The sequence below is a fragment of the Pleurodeles waltl genome, chromosome 10 (genome assembly GCF_031143425.1).
Source record: "Pleurodeles waltl isolate 20211129_DDA chromosome 10, aPleWal1.hap1.20221129, whole genome shotgun sequence".
NCBI classification, from domain to species: domain Eukaryota; kingdom Metazoa; phylum Chordata; class Amphibia; order Caudata; family Salamandridae; genus Pleurodeles; species Pleurodeles waltl.
Window position 1 is genome coordinate 74,546,510 of NC_090449.1, and position 18,120 is coordinate 74,564,629.

At 45.0% G+C, this 18,120-nt stretch overlaps 1 protein-coding gene across 1 annotated transcript in view; it reads left to right on the forward strand.

The window, feature by feature from the left end:
- The window catches only part of PKD1 (polycystin 1, transient receptor potential channel interacting), a 372,995-nt gene that overhangs the window by 270,688 nt on the left and 84,187 nt on the right, over positions 1-18,120 (forward strand). The window contains exons 25-26 of the mRNA XM_069209747.1: positions 10,360-10,612; positions 13,390-13,585. Of these exons, the coding sequence (XP_069065848.1) occupies positions 10,360-10,612; positions 13,390-13,585 (449 nt within the window). The remainder of the gene's footprint in view (positions 1-10,359; positions 10,613-13,389; positions 13,586-18,120) is intronic.

An 18,120-nucleotide genomic window follows, 5' to 3' on the forward strand; every position in this document is an offset into this window, starting at 1 on the left:
GTGCCCTAGATGCTGCAGACACAGCTGCACATAGTATTACCACTCATGTGTTAATACAGAGGCACACTCGGATTCGATGCTCCGAGTTCAAACCAGATGTCCAGCAAGTGGTGTTTTATATACCTGTCGACAAGGAGCACCTTTTTGGCCCTCAAGTGGACTCCACTATTGAGAAGCTGAAAAAAAGATACAGACACCACAAAAGCCATGCTTTTCAGTCCTCCGCACAAAGGGGCACTTTTTGTCACCCTACATTCAGAGGTGGTTACAAATCCACAACCTCAGAGGCAGACAGCCTCCAACCTCATATGCTAGGGGTTTCTTTAGGGGAGCCTATAGAGACAGTAACAACCGAGGCGGAGGAAGGAGCACTGCTACCCGAGGCTCAACCTACACTGCACAGCAGTGACTACCTCGTTCATCACCCCTCCTCACTCCACAGCCCTTGGGGGATGACTTCAAAATTTTCAAACAGAATGGGTCAACATCACCACAGGCCAATTGGTACTTTCCACTATTCAACATGGTTACTGTCTGGAGCGCATTCCCACTTTTCCAAACATTCCCCTTCGCTCTCACAGGCTATCCCACGAACACCTCACCCTTCTTAAACAAGAGATACAGGCCCTCATTACGACTTCGGCAGACAGAAAAGCCCGTCCGCCGAAGCTGTGCGGTCAGAAAACTGCCAGTGCAGTGACTGACTGCGAGGGCTATTACGAGTTTCCCGCTGGGTCGGCCCAGCGGGAAACATCCCACAGCATTGACGCCAGCTCATAACAGAGCTGGCGACAATGTTGCAGTGCGTCGGGTGCCAAGCAGACAGTGAAAAGCGCGATGGGGATGCCCATGGTGGCCCTTGCTCTGTCCATGCCATGTGCATGGGGCCCCTGGCGCCCTATCTCTGCCAACTTTTATATGGCGGTGCAACCGCCATGTAAATGCCATCGGAGAGGGGACTCGTAATCCCCAGGGTGCTGCTTGGAGCACTGCCCTGGCAGATTGAGACCGAAAGCACTGCCAGACTGTCAGCTGGCAAAAAAGTGTTCATAATATGGCGGTCTGACCACAACCGTGAGTCTGGCAGTCCAAGGACCACCAGACTCGTAATAAGGGTTACAGTTCCATCTTCTCAAAGAGGCCATCAAGCCAATTCTATTACAACACCAGGGAACAGGAGTATACTCACTACACTTCCTCATTGCCACAAAAAACTGCTCTCTCAGGCCTATTTTAGATTGCAGACTGTTAAACCACTACATTCTCTCAGAACACTTTCACATGGTCACTCTTCAAGACATTATCCTACTTCTACAACAGGACCACTTTATGATTACCCTAGATCTAAAGGACACCCATTTTCAAATCCCCGTCCACCCTGCACATCGTAAATGTCTAAGATTTGTAATTGCAGGCAAACATTTGCAGCTAAAGGTCCTTCCTTTTGGAGTCACCACTGCTTCCAGGGCCTTCACAGATTGCTTTGTGGTAGTGGCTGCACACTTCAGATGACATAGCGTACACGTGTTCCTGTATTTAGACAACTGGCTCATCAAAGCCAGCACACTACCACAGTGCCAATATCACACTATTACACTCAGATGACAGTGGACCTGCTCCACGCACTGGGATTCACAATCAATTTTGTCAGATCCCATCTCCAACCTCTTCAGATACAGCCCTATCCAGGAGCTATTCTCAATTCAGAGCTGGGGCTAGCACTGCCCAATCGGGCTTGGGTTCACAGTGTTCAGTCTCTTCTCCCCCAGTTTCAGGAGAATCGAACATACACAGCACGACTATCATGCGCTTGTTAGGGATGATGGCCCCCTGCATTGCCATCGTTCCCCATGCCAGACTCCACATGTGTCCCCTGCAGCAGTGTCTGTCTCGTCAGTGGTCTCAGTCACAGGATCACCTGGAAGATCTAGAATTGTTAGACCATCATACTCACCGCTCTCTGCAATGGTGGAACACCACCAACCTGTTGAAAGGGTGGCCTTTTATGGACCTTGTGCCTCAGGTCATTCTGACCACAGACACATCACTGACGGGTTGGGGCGCTCACCTTTGAGACCTCACAGTACAAGACCTTTGGGATCTGAGTCACGAATCCTTACATATCAATTACCTCGATCGTCAGGCAGTATTTCTAGCCCTGAAAGCATTTCTTCATCACCTCGCTCAGAAAGTTGTCTTAATCTGCACTAACAGCATGACAGCTATGTATTGTTTACAGAAACAAGGGCGGCACTGTTGTGCCAGTTGCTATAATTGTCTTGACAACATGGAAGTGAACTCTCCACCACCATATTCACCTGGTGGCAGAGTATCTTCCTGGAATGGACAACGGCTTTGCAGACCTGCTCAGCAGGATGCAGTAACAAGTCCTTCAAAAATACTTCCTAAAATTGGGAACTCCTCTGATAGTCCTTCTCGCCACAGTGGAAAACGCGAAATGCCCAAGCTTCACCTCCAGGTAACCACAATTCAAGGGCAACGCCCTATGGATGAATTGGTGATGGATATTTGGTTATGCTTTTCCACCTCTCCCTCTCATTCCATTTCTGGTTCGGAGGATCAGGCAGACATCTCTCGCCATGATCCTTGTAGCTCCCACTTGGGCACAGCAGCCATGGTTAACCACACTTCTGGCCCTCACAGTAGCTCCCTACGAGAAGCTCCACGACAGGCCGGACCTTCTCACTCAAAATCAAGGTCAGATTAGACATCCAGACCCCAAGTAACTCAACCTTGCAATATGGCTCTTGAAATCATAGAGCTTGGTTACTTAGGATTGCCTGAGAAATGTATGGACATTCTCAGGAAAGTGGGTAGACCCACAACTAGAGCATGTTATGCTCCAAAATTTAAGCGTATTGTATGGTACTGCCACTCCAAACATATTAATCCCATTAAAGGTAGTGTCCAAGACATAGGCCCTCATTCTGACCTTGGCGGGCGGCGGAGGCCGCCCGCCAAAGTCCCGCCGTCAGGTTACCGTTCCGCGGTCGAAAGACCGCGGCGGTAATTCTGACTTTCCCGCTGGGCTGGCGGGCGGTCGCCTTCAGACCGCCAGCCAGCCCAGCGGGAAAGAGGCTTCCACGATGAAGCCGGCTCGGAATCGAGCCGGCGGAGTGGAAGCTGTGCGACGGGTGCAGTTGCACCCGTCGCGTATTTCACTGTCTGCGCAGCAGACAGTGAAATACATGTAGGGGCCCTCTTACGGGGGCCCCTGCAATGCCCATGCCAGTGGCATGGGCACTGCAGGGGCCCCCAGGGGCCCCGCGACCCCCCCTACCGCCATCCGGATCTCGGCGGTCTGACCGCCGGGATCTGGATGGCGGTAGGGGGGGTCGGAATCCCCGCGGCGGTGCAGCAAGCTGCGCCGCCGCGGAGGATTCAATGGGGCCGCGGTACACTGGCGGGACCCCGCCAGTGGTGCCGGTCCGACCGCGGCTTTACCGCCGCGGTCGGAATCCCCATTGGAGCACCGCCGGCCTGTCGGCGGTGCTCCCGCGGTCCTCCGCCCTGGCGGTCAAAGACCGCCAGGGTCAGAATGACCCCCATAATTTGTTATTTGCTCCACTAACAAAAAGCAAATATAGCTTACATTTCCATTTGCTTACATCTCGCAGCTATAGCTGCATATCTACAGAATAGACAACATACTTCCTTGTTCAGAATCCCACTCATCAAAGCTCATGGAAGGCCTTAAAACAATTATTCCAACCAAAGTAGAGACAAGGTGGTCCTTCAGACAAACCCAAAGTTCCTTCCTAAAATGGCTTCCCATTTCCATATTAACCAATCCATTGAACTACCAGTCATCTTTCCACAGCCAGACTCAGTTGCAGACAGAGCCCTCCACACTTTAGATGTTAAATGTGCATTGATGTTTTACATTGACAGAACCAAAGACTTTAGAAAAACGAAACAGCTTTTTGTAGCTTTTTCACTACCTCACAAAGGCAACCCAATATCCAAAAATGGCATAGCTAAATGCATAGTAAAACATATACAAACTTGTTATGCTTAAGCAAAGAGACAACTACCTGTCACTACTAGAGCGCACTCTACTAGGTAAAAATGAGCCACTATGGCTTTCCTTGGAAACACCTATAGCTGATATCTGTAAGGCATCTATATGGTCACATACATTTACAAAACACTATGTTGTTGACGTACTAGCACACCAGCAAGCCAATGTAGGCCAAGCAGTTCTACAAACACTTTTCCAGTCAACTGCAACTCCCACAGGAGGAGTGACCGCTTTACAGCCTATGCAGAGCATGTGTATCTACAGACACACATGCCATTGAACGGACATCTGTTCATGGCATGTAGTGCTGTAGATTCAAACGCATCCTCACTCCTACCTGGACACCTGTGGCTGTTTCAGTCACTTTATACTTCTGTATAGTTGTACAAATGTAGTTACATTTCTATGGACTTTTCTTTCTCTATCCTTCCTCTGCACTCCTTTTCTCACCTGCCTCCTGGAAAACAATCTAACAAGGGAGTCGAAGCCCATGTGCAGTATCAGCGATAAGGAGGAGTCACTCGATCCTATGACTCGCAAAGGCTTCGTTGAAGAAAAACAACTTCCAAAACTCAGGACCCAACACTAGATGGCAGGATATGCAGGGCATGTGGATCTATCACTGTAAAAATATATTTTTTTAAATCCCAACCTCAGTAACATTTTTATTTAATACCTATCTATTTTGTTCACTGATAGGCCTCTCCGACTCCCAGCTGCACCCGTTTTTGACTATTTGGGGTAGTTTGTGCTTAGGCCATAGGCCATAATTTTTGTGCATGTAAGCTATCCATGCAAAATCTGTGTCCTTTTTTCCCAACATCATGGGGATTCTAAAGGTGCCCAGGGCTTGTGGATTCCCTTGGAGGGGACTGAGAAAACTGGCAAAATATAGAAACATTTAGATTTTTTTGAGAAAAATAATGAAAAAACGCTCCAGATAAAAGTGTGTTTTTCCCCTAAAAACGGCATCCACAAACAGTTTGCTGTACTAAATTCACCATCTTCCCAGTTTTCAGGAACATGAAGACCTGAATCAAAAAAACTAATTTAGTAAAACAGTTTTAGCATTTTTCTAGGAGGTAATCTATTTTCCCCATTTTTGAGCTCTTAACCTACTTCCAGTTTGTGGTGGAAACCAGTCTGGAATCCATGGGTGAGCGAGATAAGCTATAGTTTACTGAAAAGTAGACAACATTCTAAATTCAGTTTGTGTTCATATGTGTAAATCCCTCAAGGTTTGCCCAAGGAAAATACCTGTTGAAGAAAAGAAATTTTGAAAATGACTAGGAAACAATGAGCATTTCTGACAACATTTTCATCAGTAACTTTTTGTCACAATGGCATGATGCCAAAAACAATATACCACTACATCCGCTAGACACTTCTGGTTGCAAGGATATATAGGATATGTAAGGTTCTCCAAGAACCAAAGGTACCCAGAGCTAACAACTGAGCTGCACCCTACAATGGGTTTTCATTGAGTACCAAGTACAGACCAATTCTTATAGCGAAATAGGCAACGTGAAAAATAGGTATCAAGGAAGCTTATGTATTTCCACATCTCAGAATTTGTAGGTATCCATACTAGTGTATGGTTTGGAGGGTATTTTTCAAAATGTCATCTTTCTTATACACTGGCCTTCATTTGAAAGGCACAAATGCAGCGAAATCCAATTGATAATAACAAATGTTCTACTATGCTACGCTCCTACAAGTCTCCTGATAAAAAATGTACTTCAATTATGTGGGTAGGCTTATACCTGTGACAAGAAATGGCAGGCATCACATTTTTCCACCGAAAACTGACCCTCTTTTACCAATGTGGGTAGCTCTACGATTTTGGACTCTAGCTTAGCCAGCACCTAGGGAAACCTAGCCAACCTGTACATTTTTGAAAACTAGACACCTAGGAGTATCCAGAGTAAAAAGTGACTAAAAAACCACTGTGTCCTCACATTTCTGTGATGGAAAGTTCTGGAATCTGCCGGGAGCCACAAAAGTCCTTCCACCTAACATTCCCCCAAGTCTCCTGATAAAAATGGTACCTCACTTGTGTGGGTAGGCCTAGTGCCTGCAACAGGAAAGAGCCCAAAACGCAACATTTTTCCACCGAAAACTGACCCTGTGTTTCTAATGTGATAACTCTAGATTTTGGACCCGAGCTCAGCCGGCACTTAGAGATACCTAGCCAACCTTTATATTTTTTTAAATTAGACCCCTAGGGTATCCAGGGTAGGCTGAATTGTGTGGCTTTAACCATGTTTTTGTTTTTACCCAGGACCCACTGGAAGCCTCAAACATTACTAAAAAAAAACACTGTTTCCTCACATTTCTGTGATGGCAAGTTCTGGAATCTGTGGGGAACCACAACCTTTCTTCCACCCAAGATTCCCCCAAAACGCCTAATAAAAATGGGACCTCAATTGTGTGGTTAGGCCTAGAGCCGGCAACAGGAAACTGCCCAAAATGCAACATGGAGGCAGCTCATTTTTCCACTGAAAACTGACCCTCTTTTTCTGATGTGGGTAGCTCTAGATTTTGGACCCTAGCTAAGCCAGCACCAAGGGAAACCTAGCCAACCTGTACATATTTTAAAACTAGGCACCTAGGGATATCCAGGGTGGGTCTACTTGCGTGGCTATCGCCCAATTTTGTACGCAGAATCCTCTGCAAGCCTCAAACATTGACTAAAAAAACACTGTTTCCTCACATTTCTGTGATGGAAAGTTCTGGAATCTGCGAGGAGCCACAAATTTCCTTCCACCCAATATTTTCACAAGTCTCCCGATAAAAATAGTAGCTCACTTGTGTGGGTAGGTCTTGTACTGCGACATGTAATAGCCCAAACTGCAACATGGACGCAGTGCATTTTTCCTATCAAAAACTGCCCCTCTGTTTCCTATGTGGTAGACCTAGTTTTTGGACTCTAGCTCAGCCGGCATCTAGGGAAACCCAGCCAACCTGTTCATTTTTGAAAACCAGAAACCTAGGGGAATGTATGTTGTGACTTGTGTGGATCCCATCAGGTTCTTTTACCTACAATTCCCTGCACACCTCAAAACTTTGCCTGAGATCACAAATTTTCCTTATATTTCTGGGATGGAAATTTTCGGAACCTGCAGGAATCAGCAAAATTCCTACCACCCAGCATTGCCCCACCTGTTCCGCTAAAACTGCTGCTCTACTTATGTGGCTGGGCTTAGTGCCACAACAGGGACGGATCAAACTAAGGACAATGGGAGCCCTTGCATGGAGACACCGATTGACTTCGGTTGGATCGGTTCCTATCACTCGCGCTAGGCCCAACCACACAAGTGGGGTATAGTTTTTATCAGCTCAGGTGGGACATTGCTGGGTGGGATGAATTTTGTGGATTCCTATGGATTCCGGAATAATCCATCACAGAAATGTAGGGAAAATGCATGACTTCAGGCAAAGTTGGAGTTTTGCAGGGCATTGTGGGTAAGAAAATGGTGTAGGGTGCATGTGAAACACACAACCCTGGACTTCCTGGATGTCTACTTTTCAGAAGGTTCTGGGTCTGGTAGGTTTTTCCAGCTAGCAGCCTACCTACGTCCAAATAGTGCAGCCGATCACCATTGTAAGTTGGACAATATTGGGAGTTAGCCAAGCCCTTCTGGCCCATATGTAAAATCAGCTCCTGTACAGTCAAATGTCCTACCATTGAAATGAAATGCTTTAGTCTGCAGGACGAGCAGAAAGACTGTTGCTCCCTTCATTTGGGGTGGGGGCAAAACCATGCCCATGGCGGTGGGTGCCCCCATCCCTCTATTTTTTTCTGATTCCCTGGAGTCTAGTGGGCTGTCTGCCACCTTGGGGAGCAGATTGGGGGTAAGTACCCCATCTGCCCCCAAGGGGGGCAAAAAGACTCCACATTTATTTGGGGTGGGGGCATGGCCATGCCCCATCCCCTCTTTTTTTAAAATAAATGTTTCCCTGTTGAGGGCTTTCTTCTCCCCTGGGGCAGATCAGTGGTAAAAATCTGCATCTGCCTCCTAGGGGGACAGAAAGACTGTACCCATTTTTTGGGGGAGGTGGTGGCATTGCCATGCCCATTCTGGGCAGCCCCCACACCTACACGGATAAAACGAACAAATGTCCATGGTGCCTATGGGCTATCTGGCCCACTCATGGGGGGGCATATTCGGGGCTATTGCCCCCATGTGCTCCCCAAGTGGAGAACAAAGACTGTGCCTTTTTTGGCAGGGTGAGGGCATTGACATGCCCATACTGGGCAGCCCCCACACCTACACTCAGAATAAAAAATGTGTCCCTGGTGTCTATTTGGCTTTCTGCCTCCTCCGGTGGGGCAGATCAGGGACTATTGCCCCCATCTGGGAGAAAGACTGTGCCCATTGTTTGGGGGGTGGGAACTGTGACATGCCCATAGTAGGCAGCCCCCACACAGTCTAAAAAAAAAAATATATATATATATATATATATATATATATATTCCCTCCTGCCTAGTGTGCTTTCTGACCTCTGGAGTTGGGGGGGGGGGGGGGGGGGGCTATTGCCCCAACTGCCCTTGTAGGTGGCAGAAAGACTGAATATGGTCAACAAACAACAGGAAGCAAAGGCCCTTGCCCAAGGGGACTGTCCCCATCCCTGGTGTCTAGTGGGTGGATCCCTGCTTGGGAATCACTCTCCTGCGGCGATCCCCAATCAGGGATCCACTGGAGAAGGGTACTGATACCTCTCCCCTATGCCTAGGTGCCCGGGAGTCTGAAATAAGCAATGAAAGTGAAATGCATTGATCGGCTCATTTCACTTTCATTTTCGGTGCAATGGTGTCAAGCTATTCCCAGGCTCCAGAGGGATTTCCTGTGCCATGTTTGTGGATGAGTCGGAATCGTCTGAAGCAATTGAGCGTTGCTGCGTCAGACGGCTCCTGGACGTACGACGCACGCAAGTGGTTAATAGTTATTTGTTGAATTAATGTAAATTATTTGAACATTTTTAACAAAAGTTTAAATGTTGAATTTATTCGTTTTTAAATTAAGCTTATTCTTACATTTTAAAATAATGTTTAACAATGATGTATATTTTTGAACATTAAACAAAATATATACATAATATAGAAGTCGAAATAATAGTATTTATTTGACATTATTCTGTATGAGTGTTACATTAAGTCGCTGCCTCCAGTAGTTTCTTTGGTAGTGTGTTGCTGTACCTGTGAGTAGCCTCGTGTGGTGTTTCACTTACTCTAGTCCTGGACTGGAGTACATTTAGTACTGCTTTGTCAATTGTAGGGCTTTAGTAACTAAAGAAGTGTAGTTTGTGAATAGTATATTGTAGGTGCATGTTTGTCGTAGCCTGTTCCTACCTATACCCCTCCTTAATTTTCCAAAGCCCCTTCCAATTTTATAAGAAGTATTCTGCCACTCCCCCTTGTCCCTCTGACATTTACTTAAACGTGGGCTTATGAGTGCGTGGATCTCCAGCACGGTGGCAGAGATCTTCACATAGTAAAGACAGGAGAGGCAGAAGCCGAGGCCTCCCTCCATAGGTTAGTAAATATCACTCTAGTGTGTGAGTAGTACTACAGTAATAGTACTTCATGTAGTACAAAAAGTAGGTTGTGAATGGGCCCCTGTGGGTAATAACTGGTTCTGCATAAGAGTAGGAGTCTTCACAGAGAGAACTTATAAGCAACAGCATGTTGCCAGGGGAGCCACAGACTTTGGAAAGTACTAATAGCAATGACATTTAGAATTACCCTTAGGACTCATTGTCAGTAGCATTAAACACAATAAGTAACACCAAGCTGTCATTACAAGTCATATGAGTGATATTTTTTAATGTTTTTTTATTGAGAATCTACTTCCCACAATTACAAGCTGCAGAATTCCACGCAGTACATTTTAGAGATTCCACACCTCGTAATACCACATCTGGCAATATCACCTCTGTTTCCAGTTACATGTTTCAGATGTGAAAAACAAGTGAAATATGTGACTGGAAAAGGGCCCAGAATTCAGGCACAGTTTCTGGAAGCTGCACGTTGTTTGCCATTTGTTGGTAATGCCACCCAGTAGCGGTAATGTACTGGTCCAGGATTAACACTCCATTTTTGAAATGCGACTCATAACGAGACCCGGTTTAAGTGCTTATACGTGATTTATGTAATTGTAGTGTCCAGTGGGCTTATCTATTAGTTATGTGAAAAATTAAAACTGACATCTAACCTCGATTGAATTGATTAAACAATTGATTAGGAAATATAAGATGAGAGGACAAAGGGATTGTTCATAATAGTAATGGATTCATATTGGTTTGGTCTTGTTTAGTGGTCAAGGTACAGCGGAGGAACATCACGTGAACATTACCAACCACTACCGCTGGTCTGCGGTGGAGGTGACTGTCGGCTTGTACACGTCTCTGTGCCAGTACTTCAATGAGAACGAGAAGAGGTGGGAGACCGAGGGCATGGCTGCATTGGAGGACACCTCGCCGGAGCAAGCTGTCTGCCTGACTCACCACCTCACTTCTTTCGGAGCCAGTCTCTTTGTCCCCCCAAGTTCAGTTCACTTCATATTCCCTGTGAGTAGAAACAGTTGTAAGATTTGGGGTAACTGGACGGCATCTTCTTCATTGTCTTCTTTAATGGCTAACTCACAGAACCCATGCAGTTGATCACTGATGTTTGTTTTTTACAAGAAATGGGAAGCTCTGTGCCCCTTTTGTATTATCAGATTGGCATTGATGGTTCAGTGGTATGTGCTAAGAAGTGCTATATTTAGACAATATATGATGTATGTAAAAAAATAAAGCTATCTACAGCATAAAAACTATTTACACATAGTAAGGTATAACTTTACCTTTATGTTGCTGGTTTCATATGATAGAGATTTATATTATGTAATGATGCGAAATGTTTAACATTTTTACATGATATTGATTCGGCTTCAGTGCTCAGAGAACTAAATTTTTATCCCTCAGTGCTTCCACCATGGGATAACTGAGAAGCCGAGTTCTCAGCGGCTTAATAAAAAAAAAAATTCAACAGAGTCTTGATGAATGTTGCACAAGTTAGTGATAAGTTCTCAACTTGGAAAAGGGAACCTATACCATAATATAGTATATCCCGTAAGCAACAGAATACTTTGCTTTAGGAAAGTGGGTTGCACTATCACCCAGGCCGCAATCCGCTACGTTACTACCCAGGAGACAGCCCATTCAGACTGCCTATTTGTTCAGAGAGACTCAAAGGATCCTGGTGTGCCATGAGCACCAAGCGAACTCTGAGTGTCCATTAGTACCCCCTAATAAGAGATGCGGGTTACCAAAATCCTACATTGAACAGGGCTGGCTATGCGGCTGGTGCAGCACCAGAATATTGTTGTGAGAATATCTTCTGACATAAATATTATGTCCTAAATATCACTCCATTTGAGTTAAATATAGAGAGCCTGCACTCAATACACTCAATGGGACAACATTTTTATAAGCAATATTTGAGATGCAATGGGCCCAATTCACAAAGAGCCTCTGCAGTCGTGGCGGAAACTCTGCACTCATGGCGGAATCTCCGCTATGAGAACTGCAATGTGGAGATTCCGCCACGAGTGTGGAGACTCTACCACAGCTGCAGAGACTGTTTATGAATCGGTCCAATATTTATATCAAATTATATTTGTCTTTATTTGTCTCTGTTACTCTGGAGCTCTGATCTCGTAGGCTTTGAAGACAAGACATCTACATTTTTGCTATTCTGTTGGTTTCTATTACGCTGTGATAGTCTGCGCTGTGTGTGGCACGTTTGTTTCTCTGTCCACCCAGGCCCAAGTCTCGCAACCATAGCCAACATGAAATACCATGATTACAAGTGGCCCTGACATGGTGGGAACTTGTATGTCATTCTGTTGAAGCCCACCAGGGTTGACATGGTGGTTTTTCATGGAGTATGAGAAGCCAGAATGTGGCAGGCTGGCAAGTCGAAATTTTTCTATTTGTCAAGCATAGTTTAAGCATCCACTACACTACCTGAGTGAGGACAGAGCCAGTGAAGGTTTTGATGGTGGTTAGACCACTTTTTACCACCATAAAATACAGTGGTAAAGTGAAGAGCAGGGCAGGGGGCACTCTCATAACCGCCCTACAAAAAATCTGCCCCATAGAGTTACTGAGAAATGTTTTCATCACCTGACTAATATTCAAAAGGATTATTCTCCTGATAACATAGGACTCACTCAAAGGCAACGGGGTTTACACTTTTTTGATGTTGTTTTGACCTAGTGTCCAATCAGATTTGAATGAAAATCTGAATATCAGAAATGCTTGCTAGGAGCCGTCTCCAAACACTATTCACAACATTTAGATGTAAAAAAAGTTTTGTAAACTCAGAGATCATTTTTGTAATCTGAGCAGGATTGCCAATGAACCAACAACTTCTTACTTCAGCTTCTTTTAATTCTAATTGGTTTTGAAACATAGCACATAATTGGGCAGATGTATGAAGGCTTTTTTGGTCTTAAAAGGTCCAATTCACAAAATCAGGCCATTTGCAAAAGCAGAAAAGCCTTTTCGTATTTAAAATCCCCAAACAGTGATTCAGTAACGCATTACAGAATCGTAATTTGAGTTTGCCGCTACATACCAAATTGGTATTTAGGGCATCCCTTCCAAATACCGACTCGAAGTTGGATGTATTAATGTTTTTCAACTGAAATCCGGTCTCAAGACGTTAATACTTTACCCCTACAAATATGTAGATGTGACCGCTTCACAAATGGTAAGATGTCTTCAAGGGTCCCTTCCTCATTGTGAATGTTGACAAAAACATTCCTTTAAGGAAAACAGACTGTGTTTAAAAAATGCTTTATTTAAAAGCAATCATAGACTCCCAGCAGTCTGACTCTAGAAGGCCACCATGCTGTGATGGCAGCAAATCATTGTGGGTCGTACTCTGTGACCTATTTCATTAATATTCATGAGGTAGAACGAATTACGACCCACTACGATTCTGGTGTTTGCAAACCAACCTATTAATGCATAGTCCGGTTTGCAAAAACAGAATGGATTGATAAAAGTTGATGCACAATTTGTGATGACTTTTACCAACTCCATTCTTTGTGCATCTAGCTCTATGTTCAGTGTTTTGTGAATGGGTATTTAAATGGGCAAATTGCTCAATGGCTAAAGAAATTGTATTCACCCCTTTAAGTGATCATTATTTGTAGCATTCTGAATGTTTAGTTTGTTGCCAGACATTTGGAAGTGTTTTGACATTCATGGGCTGGAAAATTGATTGTCACAGTTTTGTTTTCCTTAATGTCACCTGTTCAATCTCATTTATAGTGTTGTGATTCATTCTGCAGCCTCCTCCTCCTGGAATTAACTACATTGTCCTTCTTACGTGCGCTGTCTGTTTTGTGACGTACTCTGTGGCAGCCATCATTGTGCACAAGCTGGACCTGATCGATGTGAACAGGGTAGGAGTCATTCCGTTCTGCGGCAAGAGCGGCTTCTTCAAGTATGAGATCTTGGTGAAGACGGGATGGGGCAGAGGCTCTGGTAAGTAGTTCAGTCATCTTTAGCAAGAAATCTCCATTGATATTTAACAAGTATGACGATGTCTCCAGATCACTGTGCGGAGTGAATGAAGCATCACTGTGATTGGTCTGTTCCTGAATATGGCACTTCCTGGTATGTGAGCCCTTAGAGACTTGAGGCCTGATTCCGAGGGCGGCGGTCGGCGCCCGCCTGGCGGGAACCGCCATATGGCCGCTCCGCGGTCGAAAGACCGCGGAGGCCATTCAGGCTTTCCCGCTGGGCTGGCGGGCGACCGCCAGGAGGCCGCCCGCCAGCCCAGCGGGAAACCCCTCCCCACGAGGAAGCCGGCTCCGAATGGAGCCGGCGGAGTGGGTATGTGCGACGGGTGCAGTTTGCACCCGTCGCGTATTTCAGTGTCTGCATTGCAGACACTGAAATACACAGTGGGGCCCTCTTACGGGGGCCCCTGCAGTGCCCATGCCATGGGAATGGGCACTGCAGGGGCCCCCAGGGGCCCCGCGGCACCCCCTACCGCCATCCTGTTCCTGGCGGGAGACACGCCAGGAACAGGATGGCGGTAGGGGGTGTCAGAATCCCCATGGCGGCAGGGCGCGCTCCGCCGCCATGGAGGATTCTCCCGAGCAGCGGAAAGTCGGCGGGAGACCGCCGACTTTCCGTTTCTGACCGCGGCTGAACCGCCGCGGTCAGAATGCTCGACGGAGCACCGCCAGCCTGTTGGCGGTGCTCCCGTGGTCGGTGACCCTGGCGGTCACCGACCGCCAGGGTCAGAATGACCCCCTTGGTCTTCCAAAAATAAACTGTTTGTCTCTCGGTTGGTTGCATAATTAGATTTTTTCATCCTTCTTTGTGACTTGAATTGCATGTAAAATAGGCATGCAATTATTAAGATAATTTTTTTTAGAAAATACAGTAGACTCTCAAGGTGCCTCTGGTGTAACGTTTATCACAGAAACAGTCCTGGCGTCTAATGTAAAGAAATTTGGATGAGGCTAGATCAGGTGCTCCAACAAGTAGTTTGTGTACTACCACTAGCTCTCCAGCTACCTGTGAGCAGCTCTCCTGTCTGCAGGCCAGCCTACCAATCTAGAAGATTTTGCTTGGTTGAATTATTATATGTATACTAACATTAAAAAACATATATTCAAGATGAAACTGTGTGTATGTTCAGAACTCAATCTGATGTATGGGGAAACATTTTCAAAATGTATTTAAAGCTATTATTGGGTTGGAGAGGTTTATTACTCATATAATTACTTTAGCACCGGGGGATTGCAGCTATGGCTTTTAAGTATTTCAAATTGCTAAAACATTGTTTTTTTACATGAGTGCTGGAAACCCTGCCTCATGCACTGATGTGATCACTGCTGACAATCTTGGGTGGGGTGGTCACTATTACATCAATAATATTAGTAGCTCGGGATGATTTTCACTTGAAGATAACTAGCTTAATACAGAAAAGGTTGGAGACCCCTGGGCTAGATAGCAAACCACCAAATATGTGATGTTAGCTAATTGCATGAGTCATAAGGCATAATGCTGGTTATTCTCCTCTTGAACCCTCCCAGTCTGCTAAACAAATCGATCTTGCAATCCCTGTGCTGAAGTAAAGAAGCATCTGTCCCATCTCACTCTTCCTGTCAACCAAGAACTCTATCTATGAGCTTTCAAAGCAAAAATACAAAAGTGCTTTCAACGTAAAAAAAAGCCTTCCCTCCCACTCAACCTCTCATCTAAGACCACGCCCCCTTACTCCTCCATCCCAGTCGAGTATTCTTCAACAGAGCAAAGGAGCAGCTGTATTCAAAGACTTCAACAGGAACTTGCTTAAGAGCAGACACAGTAGAGGAGTTATTTCTTCGGCTCAGCCCTAGGAATCTCAGAAATACTTTACTAGTGAGTGGAATAGATGTTCTCATCACTCTGATGGCTATATATTCCTCTTCCCTTTAGCCCACATTTGGGGCCAGATGTAGTAACCGTTTTGCATGGCGCAAACTGCGAAAATTGCAGTTTGCGCAATGCAAAACGTCCATTGCGATGCACATTCCCATTTTGCAAGTCGGTACCGACTCGCAAAATGTAAATGCGACTCGCAAATAGGAAGGGGTGTTCCCTTCCTATTTGTGACTCGCACCGCGATGCAGAATTGCTTTGTGACCGCGTAAGCGGTCGCAAAGCAATTCGCAGTTAGCATCCACTTGAAGTGGGTGCCAACTCATTCGCAAAAGGGAAGGTGTCCACATGGGACCTCTTCCCCTTTGTGAATGTTGCTATAAATGTTTTTTCAGAGCAGGCAGTGGTCCAATGGACCACTGCCTACTCTGAAAAAACGAAACCAAATGGTTTCATTTTTATCTTGTATTGCAACTCGTTTTCCTTTAAGGAAAAAGGACTGCAATACAAAAAAAACAAAACTGCTTTATTGAAAAAGCAGTCACAGACATGGAGGTCTGCTGTCTCCAGCAGGCCACCATCCCTGTGAGTGCAGGGAATCTCAAGGGGGTCGCAAATTGCGACCCACCTCATTAATCTTAATGAGGTGGGTCTTTGCGACCCCCTTGAGATTCGCAGACACCATTCTGCATACGATTTTGCCAATTGGAAATTGCGAGTCGCACCGACTCGCAATTTCCGATTTGCAAAATCTCTTTTTGCTACATCTGGCTCTTAGATTCTCTAATTTCTCTCCTGTGCCATAAAGTTGTTGAATTAAACAACGATTGAAGGGTGCTCTCCGTGTTAACGGAGACGCTGATTTGAGATGAATGCATCAAATGTGTCTCTATCCAATGTTCCCAATGAACGTTATATATTTATGAGAGGACAAGGCACATGCATTGTTCACCATAGCAGTGTTGGATAATTGCTAGTGCTGCCCGGCAGTCCAGAAATGGTAGCAACCATGATAATGCTGCCCATCCCCTGCTGATTATTTGGAAAGGGTAATACCGTACAGCTCTAAGGAAGATTTCAGCACATGAGAATGGTAACGGGCAGGGACAAAACCTCCAGGTAAATGCAATAGATCAGTGGGGGGCTATTGCCTGCCAAAGTAATGCTGTCCTTCTCTGGAGGAAATTCTGTAGCATGATAATGTTTCCTATCATTCGGAAATTATTTCCTAGTTGACAAATGAAGCTTCTCACTTTTTTGCCCACCAGGATATTGCTGTCTGTTGCAGACACATTATTTTCTGCTGCAAGAATTCTGCCCCGAAGTGAGAAAGTAGTGCTCACCACTATAATGTTATCCTGATAATGCTGGACATCACTGAAAATGTATTACCCACTCTGATAAGTGTCACTCACTAGGGAAGTATTGTCCACCACGTGGATGGTTCAAAATTGAATTCCCAATACTTCTGTCTCAATGATAGTGTTGACCTCTGGAAGTTATTTACAGCAATGCTGCCCACCCTGGGGATATTTTCAACAGTGGTATTGCTGTCCATTACTTCAGCATTAAGCCCCACCATAATATTGTGTAATAAATGTAGCTAACTGTTCAAATTGATTGGAAAATGAGCCCCTTTCCCGTTGTTAGAAGAAGTAAAATTTATTGTAATGGCAATCGCTATATCAAGGTTGGATTGCACAAATTCTATTTACTTAGGACTTTCGAACAGTGCCCTCCATAGGCTACAGGTTATCCTAAATGAGGCTGCCCACCTCATCTATAACCTTCTATAACCACGTAGCACCATTATTTAGGCAGCTGCATTGGCTGCCAGTGGAACAGAGGATTCTATTTAAGACTCACTGTATCACTGGTAAGTCAATAAGTGGCCCAGGCCCTCACGTTCTGAATAAGAAAATCAACAAATATACCTCCCCTAGAACACTTTGATTTACTAGAGTAAATTACCTAGCCATTCCTAGATAATCAAGGAAAGGCCTGGGTGGCTGGAGTTTCCAATCAGGCAGCCACACTATGGAATGTTCTCTCGGATTATCTCTGGCTGGGAACTGAGTTTCTCCTATTCTGAAAGAATTCAAAAACATAGCTATTCAGACAGACACACAACCTTTAGGAGGGGTGATCCCATCAGCCCATGGTTCAGTTGGCTCACTCTGTCTTAGCTAATTCAGCGCAAAGAAACCTTTGGTGAATATGCGCTTTACATGTTTGCTAACATAAAACAATGTAACATAATGCTGGCTGTCACTGTGAGAGTAATGCCCACTCTAGGAAAGTGGATTATTATTTGGGGTGGACAAGTGGATGGCTATATGTCACATGAATTAAATAAAATAAATCTGTGCTCAATCTCCAGTAATGTAACACACATCAGTCAGCCTTAAATCAAAAGCAATGTGTAAAGTCTTGCAGAGTCTTTAAGCAGTATTTACAGATTAGCAAAAGTTACACAAAACGTAATAAATCTTCACAACCAATTAAAAAAAAAAACAAAAAAAAACATTTTAAGAGTAAAATAAGCCCAAACGTACAAATATCCCATAAGGGGAACTGGAAATCTGAATTTTAAAAAATGTAAGTGAATATAGTGCCAATAATCATCTATGGAAGTGGTAGAC